Source organism: Ailuropoda melanoleuca, chromosome 4, assembly GCF_002007445.2.
Source record: "Ailuropoda melanoleuca isolate Jingjing chromosome 4, ASM200744v2, whole genome shotgun sequence".
Lineage (NCBI taxonomy): Eukaryota > Metazoa > Chordata > Mammalia > Carnivora > Ursidae > Ailuropoda > Ailuropoda melanoleuca.
Window position 1 is genome coordinate 84,943,311 of NC_048221.1, and position 17,848 is coordinate 84,961,158.

Here is a 17,848-nt window from a genome sequence, read left to right on the forward strand (position 1 = left end):
TACAAATTTGTACATATTACAAATGTACTCCAGCTTTTGGTTCTAAGGGTAGAAGTGTACCCCACTTCCACTATGTTCATTGGACCTTTTTAAACTCTTCCTCTTCTGTGCTGCCATGCCTTTGGACATACTGTTCCCTTTCACCAGAAGGCCTTCCCCACTCCTCTCCCCACCTTTTTGCTTCATTAACTCTTTTTCCTTTGACACAGGCATGCCTGACTCTTGCTCTTACTATCATTTTATGCACAATTTTTTTAGCATAAACAAAATTATGTTTTGTTGGACCCTTCTGTAGTCTAATAATTTGTGTTATTTGCCTCACTTTTCTATAAAATTCTTGAAGGTACCAGTTGTTATACCATCATGGTGTCACTATAGATCTTTGTTGTCAAGAAAGCATCTGAAACAATGGTAGACAACATTTATTGAGTATTTGTCATAAGCGTGATGCTTGGTAAGAACTGAACACACACTACCTTGAATCCTCAAAATACCCACATGAGGTAGGTGTTATTATTATTCCCATTTTATAGATTAGGAGACTTAAAAGAAACATTTCCAGGGTCCTTGCTATTAAGATATGGCTAAGTAGGACTCAAAAGTCCTCTTTCTCCCACTGTACCGATAAGACCCATTGTGTTACCCTTTCTGAAGATTTGCTAGCATTCTAACAGAGGATAAGTCGTTAGAGAAATGGATTATCTAATTGTGGGAATTTAGAAATCACTAAACTGATGGAAGGAAAATGGGGTTTTTTTTGAATGGAAGACATCTTCATAACCCTGAAATAAAAACACAATGCCAAGTACCCTACATGTAAGCACACTTGAGTGTCTTCATTGAACTTTTCATTTCTACAGTATAGATAATAAGAAGGGGTAAAGATGCATATGTTTTAGACAACTTTATTGACATATATATTGCACATGCTTAAAGTTTGCAATTTGATAGATTTGGCATATGAATACAACCTTAAAATCATCATCACAATCAAGATAATTAACATATTCATCATCCCCCAGTTTCCCCATACATTCCACACCCCTGTTCTTAGGCAATCAGTGATCTGCTTTTTTTTGATTATATATTAGTTTACATATTCTAGAGCTTTATATAAATGGAATCCTACAGGATTTGTTCTTTTGGTCTGGCTTCTTTCAGTCAGTGTAACTTTTTTTAAATTGGAGTATAGCTGACACATAATATTACATTAGTTTCAGGTGTATAACATAGGATTCATCCATGTTGTTTAAATCAGTTTGTTCTAAAGTTGCATATTTTGAATTACATTTGTTATAGAAAGTAAGTAATTTCTTTTCCTCTGTTGTGTCTTCAGTAAAGATTTAGATGGAACTGATTGAAAATCCTGTTGAGCTTAAAATGAACACTTCTGGAACTTGTTTAGATGCTCTATGTACCAATCCTTCAAGATTCCAATGGAGATATTAAAAAATCTTAGCATATCCTTCTGCGAGGGTTTAAACGCATTTTCATTTTCAATTAGCAGTCTTTTAGTCCACTGTTAAGGGTCTAATGTAAAATCAAGCAGTTCAACTCACTTTTGTTGGAGTATGATATTGTACTTTTGAAGACTACCTTCTTGACCCTTCTGGGGGAATCTTGAGGGATATCCTGGTACTTGGTCTCTTGTGAGAAGTGAATATCTCTGAAGTGGGGATCTCAGAACTTCACACTGGCATTAGCTCTTGATATGAAATGATAAAGTGCTAACCAATAAATATGATTTGAGTGACTTGTGTTAACACTGTATAGGAGCTCAATGTGAGTGGGAGAAGAGGCACCTTTACCATCCAATCTTGGGTAATTACATTTCAATCTCATTATTTAATATTGGGAGGGAAATTTTTTTAGTCTGCTATTTTAAAAAAACAAAATGGTCAAATCCTTTATTACTGCTATCCTAATCTCACCCTCCTCCTTCTCTAAATTTTCAGGTGGGTATAACCCATGTATAGAGATCATTGAACAGCCCAGGCAGAGGGGCATGCGTTTTAGATACAAATGTGAAGGGCGATCAGCAGGCAGCATTCCAGGGGAGCACAGCACAGACAACAACCGAACATACCCATCTATTCAGGTAATAGACCATTCTCCTGTGTGTATTTCTTAATTGCTCCCTATTTTACCTATAGCAATTACATGAAAGGCCCAGTTTCTTCACAGTGTGCTATCATTTCCATGGGGCTTAAATATATACTTTTAAGGGATATTTATGGGATGGCGGTAAAAATAAGAGCATGGCATTCAGTGGCCCAACATCGAAGTATTTTCTCTTGCTCCATGATAATATTTTAGTATAGCTTGTTTTAAAAGGAAAATAAGCAGAATCAGATGATATGACCAGTTGAAATTAGTGCAGAAAATAATATGCCAAGGAACTGAGAGATAAATTCTTCCCTTCCAGTATTTCCTGGAAAGTTCCATCCAAACTGTATTTGTCAGTCAGTTGGACTTTATTTATCTAGTGCTAACTACGTTATATAAACTGAACTCTCATTTAGTAGGTCAGTTCTGAATGAGATCAATTTATGGATCATATATTTAATTTCCCCCTTTTTCAGATTATGAACTATTACGGAAAGGGAAAAGTGAGAATTACATTAGTAACAAAGAACGACCCATATAAACCTCATCCTCATGATTTAGTAGGAAAAGACTGCAGAGACGGCTACTATGAAGCAGAATTTGGACAAGAACGCAGACCCTTGTTGTAAGTACACAGTCACAGAGATCTTTAGGAATAGGATAAGCAGAGGATGCTGTGTTTCCTGTACACGTACATCTGTTATTTCTTAGCAAGATAAAGTAATTTCTCATTCTACCTCTCTTTACTGTAGTAAATACCACTTGTATTGGAACTACCCTTCTATTCTTTATGAGTAGATACAGCCCATGATGGTAGCAGGAATACTTATTTATTGCTACTGAAGGTAAACATAAACTTATTTTACGCTGTGATTTTTAGTGTGAACAATCTCTGAAAAGTTTTCTTTCATATATTTTTACTTTGTCTTTTCATTACTAGTTAAAAATTACCAGATACGAGAAAATCAACTGGAAAACTGGAATTATTATTTAGAAAAGGACAGGTTATAAAAGTAACATACATTGGTAGTTCTAAGATGTAAGAAAAATGATGTAACACTTTGGTGTTGGTGAGGCTGCCAGAAGATGAGTCCATTCATCATGTTGGTGATAGTATAAATTAATAAAATCCTTCTGGTAGGCACTTTAACAACTACATAGGAAAAGCCTGAAAAATATGACTGTCTCTTGAGCCAGCAATTCTACTTCTAGGAATTTATCCTCAGGAAACAATTAAGCATGTTCAGACATTTAGCTATAGTGATGTTCATTACAGCCCAGTTTGTAATGGCAAAAAGTTAGAAACGATCAAAATAATAAACAAGGAGTGATCAGTTAGATAAACTGGTACATCCATGCAGTTTACTCCTATGTAGCCTTAAAAATAACATTGCATATCGCTTTGTATAAAAAGATACTCACAGTATGTTAGATAAATAGGTTTTAAAACAGAATGTGTGATAAAAAAAAATCTTTAAAAAAATATATGTGTACATGCACTTGGTAGTTTATACACTAAGGTATTAATAGTAGTTGTCTCTTGGTGGGTAAGACTGGGGTTTTATGTTTTTCTTTTAACTTGTGTTTATTCTGTGATTCATTTTTTATAATGAACATGTATTGCCTTTGGAAAAAACTGAACCTAATTACAACAAGGAAAATGTTAGTAGCCCCCTTATATATTAATAGTAACTATCTAGAAAATATACTATCAAAATATTCCTCTTACAATAACAACACAAAACAAAAAATATCTAGTAATACACATATGGCAAGAAATACTTCCTATTTATATCATTTGACCTCCCAACACCATTTTGCACAGTGGACCACTCCTTTCTTGGAACCTTCTTATTTCTTGATTTCTGTGAGAACAGACTCTTGTGTTTTATTTCCTACTTTCCTGGCTCTTCCTTCTCAATCTTAGTTACAGACGGTTAAATTCTTAGTTATGTCCAGTAATGCCCTCTATGGCTCTCCGGCTTCTCTGCTCAGTCCAGGATCCTTTTAAGGATCACACACTGTATTTACTTATCATGTTTTTTTAGTTGTCATGATTATTAAAGTCTCTAATTTAGAATAGTTTCTCAGCCTTTTTTGGTCTTTCATGACATTAACATTTTTGATGAGTCTGGGCTACTTGTTTTGAAGATTGTTCATTGTGGATTAGTCTGAATGGTTGCTCATTTATATTCATGTTACTATGAGTAACGTGAATAATATTTTCATGTTAACATGAAACATTTTGGATGAGAAATCTACAGAGATGGTGCTATGTTGTTCTCAAAGTATGCCTTCAGGAGACATGGGATGTTAGTGTTTTCCATTGATGATATTAATTGGCATTCTATTGTAAAGAAAAACTTTACCTTTTTCCCCTTCCCCATTAAAAAAACCACTGTAGACCCATGGGCTCTTTCATATTCAGTGTACTGTAGTCCATTACTGGCATTGTTATTTTGATGTTCAGATTGACCCAGATTTGACCAATGCAAGCAGCCCCTTCAGCCCGCTTCCTGTGTCCTTTTGATACGTTTCCATCGTTATTCGAGCACTTCTTTACTTTCTGATACAGCAAAGTGTTCAGGACTTACTTGTACTTTTCTAGCCCCAGCTCTGAAATCAGTTTTTTCTAAGGAGCCCTGGTTCCTTTCAGTGGAGAATTGTATTTAGTTTCATTGTCTTTTTGACATATTCTCTTAAATATATCAAAAGCACCTCAAATAGAATATGCCCCAAACCCTGACTTTACCATGGTCATACTTCTTTCCTCCCAATGGGTCTTCCAATGTGCCTTATCTCAGTGGTGCCTATAAAAGCCCCCAGATATGGGTATCATTCTTGACACCCCTCACACAGCCACACACATTGAATTCATTAACAGGTACTTCCTAAATAGTTCTTGAGTCATGCACTTCTCTCAGTGATCTCCATCATCACCACACTAGTCAAAATGTAGGCTGCCAGAACAGCCTCCTGACTGGTCGTCTTGCTTCGACTGTTTTTGTACTTCTTCCCCCCAAATCTGTCCTTTCCTCTACTTTAGCCAACGTGCTCTTTTTTAAAAATTAATTTATTTGGAGTGATCTTTTCAAATACAAATCTGATTGTCACATTCCCATTTAAAAAATTTTAATGGCTTTATGTGGCTGTTGGAATAAGGACAGTATTCCTTATTGGCCTACAAGGTCTGTACGGTCTGCTTGTATTTGTAGCCTCCTACCCTGTGCTCCCCCTGAACTCTATACTCCAGTCCCAGAGGCCTTCCTTTAGTTTCCTGTGCTCACAAGACTCTTCTGTAGGGGCTTTTGCTTGTTCTGTTCCTTCTGCCTGAAGTCTCTTTACTCTCCTCTTCCCCTAGTTCATTTCTGTTTGTGTTAAGTACCACTTTGTACAGTAAGCCTCTCTGTCCTTCCTGAATCGATCAACTCTCTCCCATCATAGGCTCCCATGACTTAGCGTATATCTCCTTAATAAAACTTGTCATGGTTTCAGTTTAGCATTTTTGCATGTAATTATTTAATATTGATCTGTCTGCTTCACTAGACTAGAGGTCAGCAAAGAGCTGACCAGTATTTCTGTAAAGAGCCAGATAGTTAAATATTTTCGGCTTTGCAGGCTGTATGGTCTCTGTTGCATCTGCTCAATTCTGTTGTAGCGTGAAAGCGCGCTTAGCCAGTATGTAAACAAATCAGCTCGTCTGTGTTCCAAAAAATCTTTATTTAGAAAAACAGGTGGTGGGCCCCATATGGTCCATGGGCCATAGTTTGCACACCCCTGCACTAGACTAAGCTCCGTGAGGGGAGGGATTGTAATGCCCATTACTTTCTAGAGTTTTTGGTACAGAGTAGGAATCCCAAAATTTGTTGAATGACTGAATCAGTGAATGAATGATTAATTGATTCAAATAATCTTCATGAACCTTGGTTTCTTCATGTCAGAATTTCAAAAATCCCTACTATTTCTAATATTCTGTGAATAGCAGTCAAATACGATTTTTCAGATGAAGCAAAATTAAATAGTGTACAAATGTATTAAAATAAATAATTCTTTTGTCAAAGAAAAAGTGAGAACCAAGCTATGAATCTTTCAAAGAAGTGGAATACTTTTGAGAAAGAGGATTATGGGTTTCGGGGTTTTGAGAAAGGATTATGAATTCAAGATTTATTTTTTAATTATTGGAGGCAGAGGAAAGAAATGCCAAAGATATTTTAGGTGCTGACAAAATCACAAGTACGGTGAAGGTGCTGAGCGTAAACATAAGGCACCGTGAGCATGGAGAGGAGCAAACAAGGCAGGCAGCCTCCTGTTTGAACAAATAGTAATGTTATTATAACCAAGTTTTGCTTCCTTATTCACACCCACCCAACTTTAATGATGTCATGGTTTTTCCATGTGGGAACAAGTATGACTGGTGGTGGTAGGGGAGTTCCCCCCACCATCATCTGTGCTACAGATATGCAAATTAGTAGTATTTGTAGCTATTGAGAAGTTTTCCATAAATGACATTTTGAAACTTTTGTTAAATATTATTGTCATATTAAACATCTTTCTAACTTAAAAGAAAACATTTCAGTGCTTTCTTATGAATGATTATTATACTTCATGTAATATGCATAAAACATATTCTTTGCTACTAGTAGTGAATCAGGGCTCAAAAATCAAATGTCGGTGGAATGGATCAGGTATAAGAGGACTAGCAGGCACTGTAGTAAATTGGAGAGCCCTGCGTAAATGGGGCTGCAGGTGTTCCGCTCCAACAAGGTATTCCTGTGCTAGGCTACTGTGGCCAGACCTTTAGAATGTTCAAGAGGAGCTAGAAATCCAGATGTTTATATGCAATTACTGGATTGTTAAACGTTAGTAGTGTGTGCACATTTTCTTTTTAAAATACAGGCAACAATTTTATGGGCTCAGCAAAAAATACCTGTGGCATCCTTTTACAACTTTTTTGTTTGGGAGGTCAGTTTTAGCTTTTTCATATTACTTTCCTGTTAATCTTCATCTATTTTGGTGTATTTGACATAGGCACAGGATGTACCCTTGATTTTTGCAGTATTTTTTGGTAAAACCTCATTTACATGTCCTTGTGTTTAACTGCAATACAGTTTGAAAGTTCTGTTTTCCTTCTAGCTTTCAAAATTTGGGTATTCGTTGTGTAAAGAAAAAAGAAGTAAAAGAAGCTATTATTTCAAGAATAAGGGCAGGAATCAACCCTTTCAATGGTAAGTATGTTTGATAGAATAATTTCTATTATTTGGATATTGCCTTATTTGTGCAAGTGAATTCTGCTTCTATCTTGAACCTGTGCTTTAAAAGCTGTCTTAAGTTTTGTGTTCACTTTCCTGCTTGCTGACAGATACCTGTATCTGAGGAATGAAGAAGATTTAAAATCTTTCATAGCGTTGGGGAAAAAATTCTCTGACAGACAAGGCTTTCTGGTATCCAAGGAGAGTGCCATTGTTTTCTATAAGAAAACCTTCTCACAAATGTTCTGATTTCTTTTTGAATGTGGCCTTCCAATTGCCACTCCAGCAGACAGTATACATTACCTTTTCTGAATGTTGAACTGGCACTGTGGTTATTTAAATCAAGGGCATACTCGGCAGTGGAATTTAAATTAATCCCAGTGTGGAAGAAGAGGTATAGAAATAGTAGAAGCTATACAAAATATTTTCATAGTGTTTTGTGTATAAGGCTAGGTATTTACTGGTTAGTGGGTTTTGTCGGGGTTAGTGTGATCAGGTGTAGCGCCTGGCAATTGTAAGCACTCTGTGTTGTTTGAATAAGATGAATGACTTCACCGAGCTAAATGCTGGCATCGCATGCTAGGGTAGTCTCCACTGTAAAGTCTTCTGCAGCTCCTTCAATAGGCATAATTCAGGAACTGAATGACTCTAAATATTTTCAAAGAGTAGATTTCTCCATCATATTTAAGACACCCTCATACCGTTGGTTTGTGTTTTTCCTGGTTGTATAAAGATAATTTAAGGGATATGAAGATAATTTAAGGAATATGTTCATAACCAATTGCTGTGTTTTTATGAACCGTAAGGTCTGCATCTCTTCTCCCTCGGTTTTTATTTTTCATACTATTTAGTATAATGCTCTAAACAAAACTCCCCTTCTTCCCATTCAGTCTTCCTCATCAGAGCAGATGACTGTTAAGTTTGGTGTGTATTTTTCTAGAACTTCCTTTATACATACATAGCTCCCTAGTTGAGGAACTTATCATCTCATAGCTTCTACAGTGGAGACTGCTGTAGTGCGGGATGCCAGCATTTAGCCTGGTGCAGTCATTCATCTGTTCAAACAATACAGAGTGCTTACAGTTGCCATCCCCCGCAAAATCCACTAAACAGTAAATATCCAGCTGTATACACAACCGTATGCATGTATTTTTATATAAATAGAACCATGCCATACTGCTACTGCTTTTTTTTTTCACTTAGGAATAGATCTTAAATCTTGCCATGTTAGTACTTACAATTCTATTTTACTTTTAACAGAGTACTCTATTGTTTGGATAGACCACAATTTATTTATCTAGGCATCTGTTAATGAACACTTAGGTTATTTTCAGTTTTATTTAAAACACTCCATTGAACACATATACATGGAGTTCTTGCGTGATTATTTCCTTAGGATAAATTTTCTCTTTTCTTTTTCTTTTCTTTTTTTTTAAAGATTTTATTTATTTATTTGACAGAGATAGAGACAGCCAGCGAGAGAGAGGGAACACAAGCAGGGGGAGTGGGAGAGGAAGAAGCTGGCTCATAGCGGAGGAGCCTGATGTGGGGCTCGATCCCATAACACCAGGATCATGCCCTGAGCCGAAGGCAGATGCTTAACCGCTGTGCTACCCAGGCGCCCCTCTTTTTCTTTTTTTAAGTTGTGTTTTGTTTTGTTTTTAATTTACGTCCTCTCTACACCCAACATGGGGCTTGAACTCATGACCCCGAGATCAGGAGTTACTTGCTCTTCTGACTGAGCCAGCCAGGCACCCCTAGGATAAATTTTCGAAAGTGGAAAATTTTTGGGTCAATAGTCTGCTCATTTTCAATGCTAAATTAAAAGCCCAAACTTACTAAGAGTCTGTCGAGGTCTAGATGCAGTATAAAACAGGGATCATGTAGTATAAAACAAAAAGATCATAAATAACAGCTACCATTTATTAAGTATTTTTCATATATCAAGGAGCAAATGTTAAGTGCTTTATGTATGCTACGTATTTAGTCATTACAACAACACTGCTTTATAGAAGAGAATCACAAAGTTTGGTTATATAATTTTCCCAAGTTATGTAGCAAGTACAAGTGGCAGAGCGAGAGTTCAGGTGTAGGTCTCCTGATTCCAGTGGAAAAGGCATTAAGAAAGGAAGATGCAGGAGTCAAGAGGCAGATGGGCCCTCTAGAAGTTTTTTAGGTTTTTGGTTTTTTACCAATCCAGAATCAGGCATGATGTTAATAATATTCATATAGCATTTTGAATAGTTCTTAGTAAAAAATAAGTGCTGTACATATTTTATTTTATTTAATCTTTTAAAAAAATTTTTTAAGTTTATTAATTTAATCTCTACTCCCAATATATGGGGCTCAAACTCATAGTCCCAAGATCAAGAGTCGCATGCTCTTCCGACTGAGCCAGCCAGGTGCCTCTTACTTCATTTAATTCTTACAGCAACCTATGAGGTAGGGACTGTTGTTATCTCCATTTTGAAAATAAGGAAATGAAGGCATAGAAAAGTTAAGTAATTTTCTCAAGGTCATAGAACTGGTAAGTGGTGGTGCTGGGATTTGAACACAGGTAGCCTAGCTACCAGGCTCATGATCTTCTGTCTACTTAGCTGCCTAGGTGGATTTAGATTTGGGGAAGGGAGCAATCCTGTCAGTTGAGCCTTCACAGTATTTGTTATTTGGTTGTTGTTTAGTTTTTTGTAATATCCATTTCTTCCCCGTAGCCCTTTTGCTCTCTCTAGCTGAAGGCTGTATCTCACAATTTAAGTTGTGGAATCCACCCCACCCCCACCCTGTTAGAGTAATCTTCTTAGAACAGTGCTTTTAGCATATTATTCTGTTTAAGAAGTTGGAATGGGTCCTTTGAAAGTTTAAAAACTAAATGGCCCTAAATTGAAAGTCTTCCACATATAACTCCAACATATCTTTCCTGCCTTCTCTTCCACTGGTCCTCTTCATAACCCCTCACTATTCCAACAAAACTCTCTTGTTCACCCTACCCTGACCATCTCTCAGTCCATCTTCTCCATTTTCCATAGGAATGTAAGCTTACATCATTTATAGCCTGTAGCCTGGACCGTTGTTGTTAGCCCCTAAACTTGTGTTCCTGCCTCTGTTCTTTATCATCTTCCAAGCACTTTATACACTGCATACAAAAACATCCTTCTAAAACTGGTAGAAATCACTTCAGAACTCTGCTTATCCTTCAGCGGCTCTGAATACTTTTCAGCAGTCGTTCTCAATTTGAATGTGCATTAAGAATCCCTTCTTACTTGCTAAAAAGGTTCCAGGTCACATTCTGACTAATTCATTAGGTTTGGCAAGGGATCTGGGACTGTGTTGGTTTTTTGTTTTTTTGTTTTGTTTTGTTTTGTTTTAAGATTTATTTATTTGAGAGAGAGAGAGAGAAAGAGTAAACACACAAGCAGAGGGAGAGGGAGAAGCAGACTCCCCGCTGAGCAGGGAACCCAACTCTGGACTCGATCCCCAGACCATGACCTGAGCCAAAGGCAGATGCTTAACTGACTGAGTCACCCAGGCACCCCTGGGACTGTGTTTTAAGAAACCTGTAACTCCATGTTTCTTATTTGAATGTGACTCACAGAAGAAACTGATCTTATTTCTCCACTCAATACATATATAGGCATACATACATACATAGATAAAAACACTATTATTACTACATGCAGTATTCTCTATTCCATCCCTTTGCATTCCATTTCTTTTCCTTTTTTTTTTTTTTAAAGAAAATGCTTATCCAGCCCACCAAATTAGTTTTATGACTGACCAGTGGATCCCAGATTCTTACTACATGGAATATGTCCTCTATGCTATTCCATTCTTCCATTTCTTTCCATTCCATATCTTTCTCTCTTTCTCTCTCTTTTTTTTAAGAAAATGCTTATCCAAATGCACCTCTATGTTTATAGCAGCATTATTTATTTTAGCCAAGATATGGAGGAAGCCCAAGTGTCCATCAACTGATGAATGGATAAGGAAGATGTATGTATATTCAATGAAATATTACTCAGCCATAAAAAAGAATGAAATCTTGCCATTTGCAATGACATGGATGGAGCTAGAGAGTATTATTAAGTGAAATAAGTCAGAGAAAGACCAATAATACCATACGATTTTACTCATATGTGGAATTTAGGAAACAAAACAAATGAGCAAAGGGAAAAAAGGAGAGAGACAAACTAAGAAACAGATTCTTAACTCTAGGGAACTAACTGTTGGTTACCAGAGGGGAGGTGGGTGGAGGAGGGTGAAATAGGTGATGGGGATTAAGGAGTGCACTTGTGATGAGCACTGGGTGATGTATGGAATTGTTGAATCACTATATGGTACACTTGAAACTAATAATAGCACTGTATGTTAACTGACTGGAATTAAAATTTAAAAAAAAAAGAAAATGCTTATCCATCCACCAAATTAATTTTATGACCAGTGTGGGCCCCAAACTACAATTTGAAAATCTCTGCCCTAGATGATTCTGATGCATGTGATCCATGGGCCACACTTCAAGCAACTCTGATCTACTTGCTAGATTCAACTTCTCAGCCGTGGCACTCAAAGCGCTTCATAATCCAATCTTTGCTTTCCATTCCGTCTTCACCTCTAGCTTGCATCCTCTGCCTTGACTTCCCGTCCCTCCTTCCCCTAATACTGAGTGTACACATATGTGCTTTGTTTTTGCAATCTGAACCATTTTGCCATGTTAGAAGAGCCACATTCTTTCTTACTACTCAGTCTTTATATTTACAACTCTCTTACATGGAATATTCTGATCTACCTGGTGAAGCCTTCAAGTTTAAGGTCACCTCTTTGAAGCTTTCTGTGACCTTTCCAGACAGAAAAAAGTATCTTGTTTTCCCAAAATATTGTACATATTTCTAATATGATTTGCTGTAGTTTTGTTTGCATGTTTCTCCTTCACTGAGTCCTGAGGCTCTGAAGGACTGTCTTCTATGTATCTCTAACACATAGCCTAGTATCTGCTACATGGTAGAGGCTTAATTAAAATTTGTTGAAAGGGTAAATGAACAAATGAATGAGTGAACATGCCTTGTTTGTACTTGTCTACCAAAAATATTCAAGTTGTTTTCCTTACCTGAAATGCCCTGAAAGCCTTTTCAGCTCTCTTGAGCCCAAGGTGATATCTTCCTAATTATACCATTCACTCAACAATTGGTTGTGAAAAGCTTTGTGGCATCTGTTGCATCATTTAATGCTTCAGTGGTTGTCTTCTGAGATGAATTTCATGCTCGTTGTGGACTGGATCTATGATGGAATGGGTTATATTTCACTTTCGTGCCTAAACAGTATATTTATATTAAATATCTTCATGACTAAGTCCCTTGAGGTAAAAGTCTCCTACTTCTATGCAGTAGGTTACACATCTTAACTACTTATGTGCATTCATTCCTTCATCACTTTTTTACCTCATTCAGTCTTTATAGTTCTAGCTTGTTCTAGGTGCTTCAGATAAGGTAGTGAATAAAACAGACAGAAATTCCTTCCTCCTAGCTTGTTCTGGGTGCTTCAGATAAGGTAGTGAATAAAACAGACAGAAATTCCTTCCTTCAAGGAGCTTATATTTCTGTAAAGAAAGACCTCAGAAATTAACAAATTTACTAGATAAGTGTATTATGTAATTTATTAGACAATGAAAAGTTAGGCAGAACAGGTTATAAATACAAATAAATGGTTAGAGTAGACCTCATTCTCTATTCTGATGTAGTTTTCATAATAGAAATAATGATTATTATATGTTACTGTTTTCCTAGAATATTGAAACAAAACCTAAAATATACATTTCTAATACTAAGGAAAACAATATCTAATCCCTCTGAAAAAACACAAAACACAAAAAACTAATTAAAGCAACCTGAACTCAGAGGTAGAATTAGCCTTTATTTATTTATTTTTTTTAAGATTTTATTTATTTATTTGACAGAGATAGAGACAGCCAGCGAGAGAGGGAACACAAGCAGGGGGAGTGGGAGAGGAAGAAGCAGGCTCATAGCAGAGGAGCCTGATGTGGGGCTCAATCCCACAACACCAGGATCACGCCCTGAGCCAAAGGCAGACGCTTAACCACTGTGCCACCCAGGCGCCCCATAGAATTAGCCTTTCTTTAGTTGTTTATTTTATTTTTGGGATCTGAAGTTCAAATTCTACCACTTACCTAGAGCTGAAGTGATCCTTTCTCATAGTTGCATCATTCCACATAGGAAAATTCTGCTGTACTGCCAGAGACCGGCCGACTTTGTTTTCGTGATACGTATTTATGATGTATAGAAACAAAGGAGCTTCTCAGTTCTCCTGGGTCTAAAAAAAACAAAACAAACAATGGAATTGGAAATGTATAGCAGAATAGGATCTACAAATTCTGGTCCATAGACTGGTGCTAGAGATCAAATATCATGTGAAAATACAAAAACTATTAAAAACTATTCTTACTTTGTGTAGAATTAGTTTGTATACTACATCAACTAGTATGTTGTCAGGCCATTCCTTATCTTTCTTGCTATTAGTTCTTTAAAACAGGAACTATCTCTTGCAAATAGGGATATGTAGCAATCAAGTAGTTTTAAATTTGAGGTTGCATGCAAAAATATTGTTCAAATTGTTTAAGATGTGCTAAAATCTAAATTGGGCGAGGAATTTAATGAAGGGCTTCAATATCAAGTTTTTTTTGTTTTTTTTTTTAAAGATTCCACTTATTCATTTGACAGAGACAGAGACAGACAGCGAGAGAGGGAACACAAGCAGAGGGAGTGGGAAAGGAAGAAGCAGGCTCATAGCGGAGGAGCCTGATGTGGGGCTCGATCCCACAACGCCGGGACCACGCCCTGAGCCGAAGGCAGACGCTCAACCACTGTGCCACCCAGGCGCCCCCAATATCAAGTTTTAATAGTGTCCACTTAGCTGGAATTAAAGAATAGCAGTTAGACTTCGTAGAGGACTCATACCAGAAAAGCTGAAAAAAATTTCATTTATTTATCATTTTCTGTCTATGTATTTAATGACATATAAGGAATTCTAATATTCAGTAATTAAAATCTATACAATTTTGACAATAAAGAATTTGCAATTCAGTTTTATTAGGTATTTTTCTATTTTTCCATATACAAGGACATTGAGTTGTTACAAAAACTGTTTTACAATTGAGTTTGGGGGAATTATTTTATATTGGTAGCCTGAAAAAGAACACAGTTGATTTTATTTTGGTTTTTTTTTTTTTAGTTTTTTAAGAACACAGATTAAAAAGACAAGTGATCAGGGTGCCTGGGTGGCTGAGTCAGTTAAGTGTCTGCCTTTAGCTCAGGTCATGATCCCAGGGTCCTGGGATGGAGCCCTGCATCCATCCAGCTCCCTGCTCAACAGGGAGCCTGCTTCTCCCTCCCCCTTTGCTCCTCCCCACTCCTCGTGCATGCATGCACTCTCTCCTTCTCTCTTTCTTGCTCTGTCAAATAAATAAAATCTTTAAAAAATAAAATTATTAGTCTATATACCATGTATTTTTATCCCATTGTTTACTTGTGTTTCAGTAATATTTAACTGTATTAGAATTTTGGAAATATCACATCTCTAGACCTAATAGATGTTATAATTGACTTTAAAAATTTGAATTCCTACTTCCAGGAGAAATAGATCATGGTGATATATTTTTGATAAAAATGAAATTTTCGTACATACTGCTCATAGGACTAAGGAGTAATATTTATTCCTAAAGATAGATTAACAACGATTGTTACCTTGTTTCCATTTGATCAAATATAAAGAGAAATTTTAAACTAATTTAAGAGGAATTTAAGAGAATTTGATTGTTCTCATACAGATTTTGCAGATTTTTAAAACTGAGTAGCAGTTGTCACATTGCAGAATAAAATACTGCATTTTGTGTTATAGAATATGTATATATTAAAAAGCCTACAGCAAGCATTATCCTAAATGAAGGAAACATCAGAAGCATTCACTTTGAAATAGGAATGAGGAAAGGATGTGTACTCTTTTTACTTCTGTTCAATGTTGTCGTGGAGATTGTAGCCAGTGCAGTGAGACCTAATCGAAAATGCAGAAATAAAACTGTAATTATTGGAAGCTATTATTTATGGTGAAAAGTCAAAAGGACATACAAGTAGATAATTAAAATAATAACTTTAAACGGGTGAATGGATGTAAAATTAATAGGCAAACGTCAGTTCCATTTCTATATATCAGCACCAAATAATCAAAGAAAATATTGTCAGAAAATATAAAGTACATGGCGACAAATCTAAGAAATGGTGATCAAGATTTCTTTAAGGAAAATTATAAAATTTCATTATGAGATGATAGAGAACACCTAAAGTGAAGGAGATACATGTCATGTTCACTAATGTCAGTATTATAAAGATGGCATTTTCCCCCAAATTGATATACAGACTCAATGCAAGTCCAAACTCTTGAGATTTTTCATTAAATATGATAAAATTATTCTGAACAGGAGAAGGAGCATACTTTATAGAAAAGAAACAGCTGAGAAACTGACTTTATCAGATATTAGGGTTTATTATGAAGAAGTATTAATTAAGGCTGTCGTATTGGAGTAACAATAGACAGATTGGCCAGTGAAGTATAATTGTGAGCCCAGAAAGACACTTAAGAAAATACAAGACTTAAGTTGGATTTTTCTACCTCTTGTTATATACAAAAATCAGCTGAAAATGAAATAAAGATTTAAATGTAAATCAACATTTCAAAGACTCTTGGTAGAAAATATTGGTAAACAGATTTTAGTCCTTGGCATATAGAAAGACAATATACAAAATAAAGTTTTATAAAAACAGTTGCTAAATTTGATGATATTCTTAATTTCAGTTTATTGTATTTTTCAGTTGTAGAATTTCTTTGGTTCCTTTCCTAATAGTTTCAAGTTCTCTACTAAACTCAATATTGTCTTTTAACTCCTCGAATATATATTTTAAGTCAAGTGTCTGCAGACTTCATTATTTGAATCCTTTGTGGTCTTTTTCTTTTTTCGGGGGTGGGCGAAAGGAGAGGAAGAGAGAGAATCTTAAGCAGGCTTCATGCCCAGCACCAGAGCATGACGCGAGGCTCGGTCTCACAACCCTCAGATCATGACCTGAGCTGAAATCAAGAGTCAGTCACTTAACAACTGAGCTACCCAGGCATCCCTGGTCTCTTTCTATAGTTGTTTTTCTTTTCTTAAAAAAAAAAAACAAACCAAAAAAAACCCTCTATTTTGTCTCCTCATTTGCCTGGTTATTTAAAATAGAATACCAGTCATTGTTTACGAAAAATTATAAAGATTTTAGGCCTAGGATATTGTTATCTGTCTTCAGGAGATTGACTTGTATTGGTGGCTAGTCAGCACCAATCTCAGATCGCCTCAAATCAGTGAATGATTTAGATAATTTGAAGCCAGACTTGATCTCTGTGAGATCTGCTATCTTTCCAGTTCATTCTTAAATCCTAAGGTACAGCTCCTTCAGGGCCCCAACCAGAGTATTTGGCATTTATCAGATCTTCCATCCTTGGTAGAACCTGAACTCCTTTATGTTTCCTCTATAGGCTATTGAGAATTTATCTCAACTTCTCATTTTCTTAGCCACCTCTTAGAAAATTGGCAGGCTCTATCTGGAAAAAAAGAGGCCTCTTATGCTGAACTTAACCTCTCTGGGCTTTTGTGATATTGTGATTTATAATAAATATATATTTGGTCTTCACCCCCATTCTTGGCAAAGAGCTCCTAAAACCCTTGCTAAGTGATAACAGCAAAAAAATTGAAAGGAGTGTCTTCTGTTATTTGTATTAAGCCCCTTTCAGCCACACCTGTTATGTCATATTATGTTATGATATGAACACTTGCATCACAAGTGTATATTTTGACCTTCTAGTTGTACAGATAAGTTCTTGTAGACGCCTTTAAATGCTTGGCTTAAGAACACTAATGGGAATATTTTTTTTTTGAAGATTTTATTTACTTATTTGACAGAGAGAGAGAGAGAGAACACAAACAGGGGGAGTGGCAGGTAGAGGGAGAAGAAGGCTCCCTGCCAAGCAGGGAACCCAATGTGGGACCAGATCCCAGGACTCCAGGATCTGACCTGAGCCGAAGGCAGATGCTTAACCAACTGAACCACCCAGATGCCCCTAATGGGAATATTTTAAATGTCGTGATAGCTACTGAGACTGTGAGCATAGTTTAAATAAAAAGTCAAAATCAAAATGTATTGTCATTTTATTAGTTATGCCTGTAAGACTTAAGAATTTGAGGGTTTTTTTTTAAAGATTTTATTTATTTATTCGACAGAGATAGAGACAGCCAGCGAGAGAGGGAACACAAGCAGGAGGAGTGGGAGAGGAAGAAGCAGGTTCATAGCGGAGGAGCCTGATGTGGGGCTCGATCCCACAACGCCAGGATCACACCCTGAGCCGAAGGCAGATGCTTAACCGCTGTGCCACCCAGGCGCCCCAAGAATTTGAGTTTTAAC

At 36.5% G+C, this 17,848-nt stretch overlaps 1 protein-coding gene across 2 annotated transcripts in view; it reads left to right on the forward strand.

Annotated features, from left to right (window-relative positions):
- REL (REL proto-oncogene, NF-kB subunit) overlaps positions 1 to 17,848 on the forward strand; it is a 33,211-nt gene that overhangs the window by 7,165 nt on the left and 8,198 nt on the right. For both annotated transcript variants that reach the window (XM_011234709.3, XM_011234710.3), the window contains exons 2-4: positions 1,956 to 2,098; positions 2,583 to 2,731; positions 7,240 to 7,331. In XM_011234709.3, coding sequence (XP_011233011.3) covers positions 1,956 to 2,098; positions 2,583 to 2,731; positions 7,240 to 7,331 — 384 coding nt within the window. The remainder of the gene's footprint in view (positions 1 to 1,955; positions 2,099 to 2,582; positions 2,732 to 7,239; positions 7,332 to 17,848) is intronic.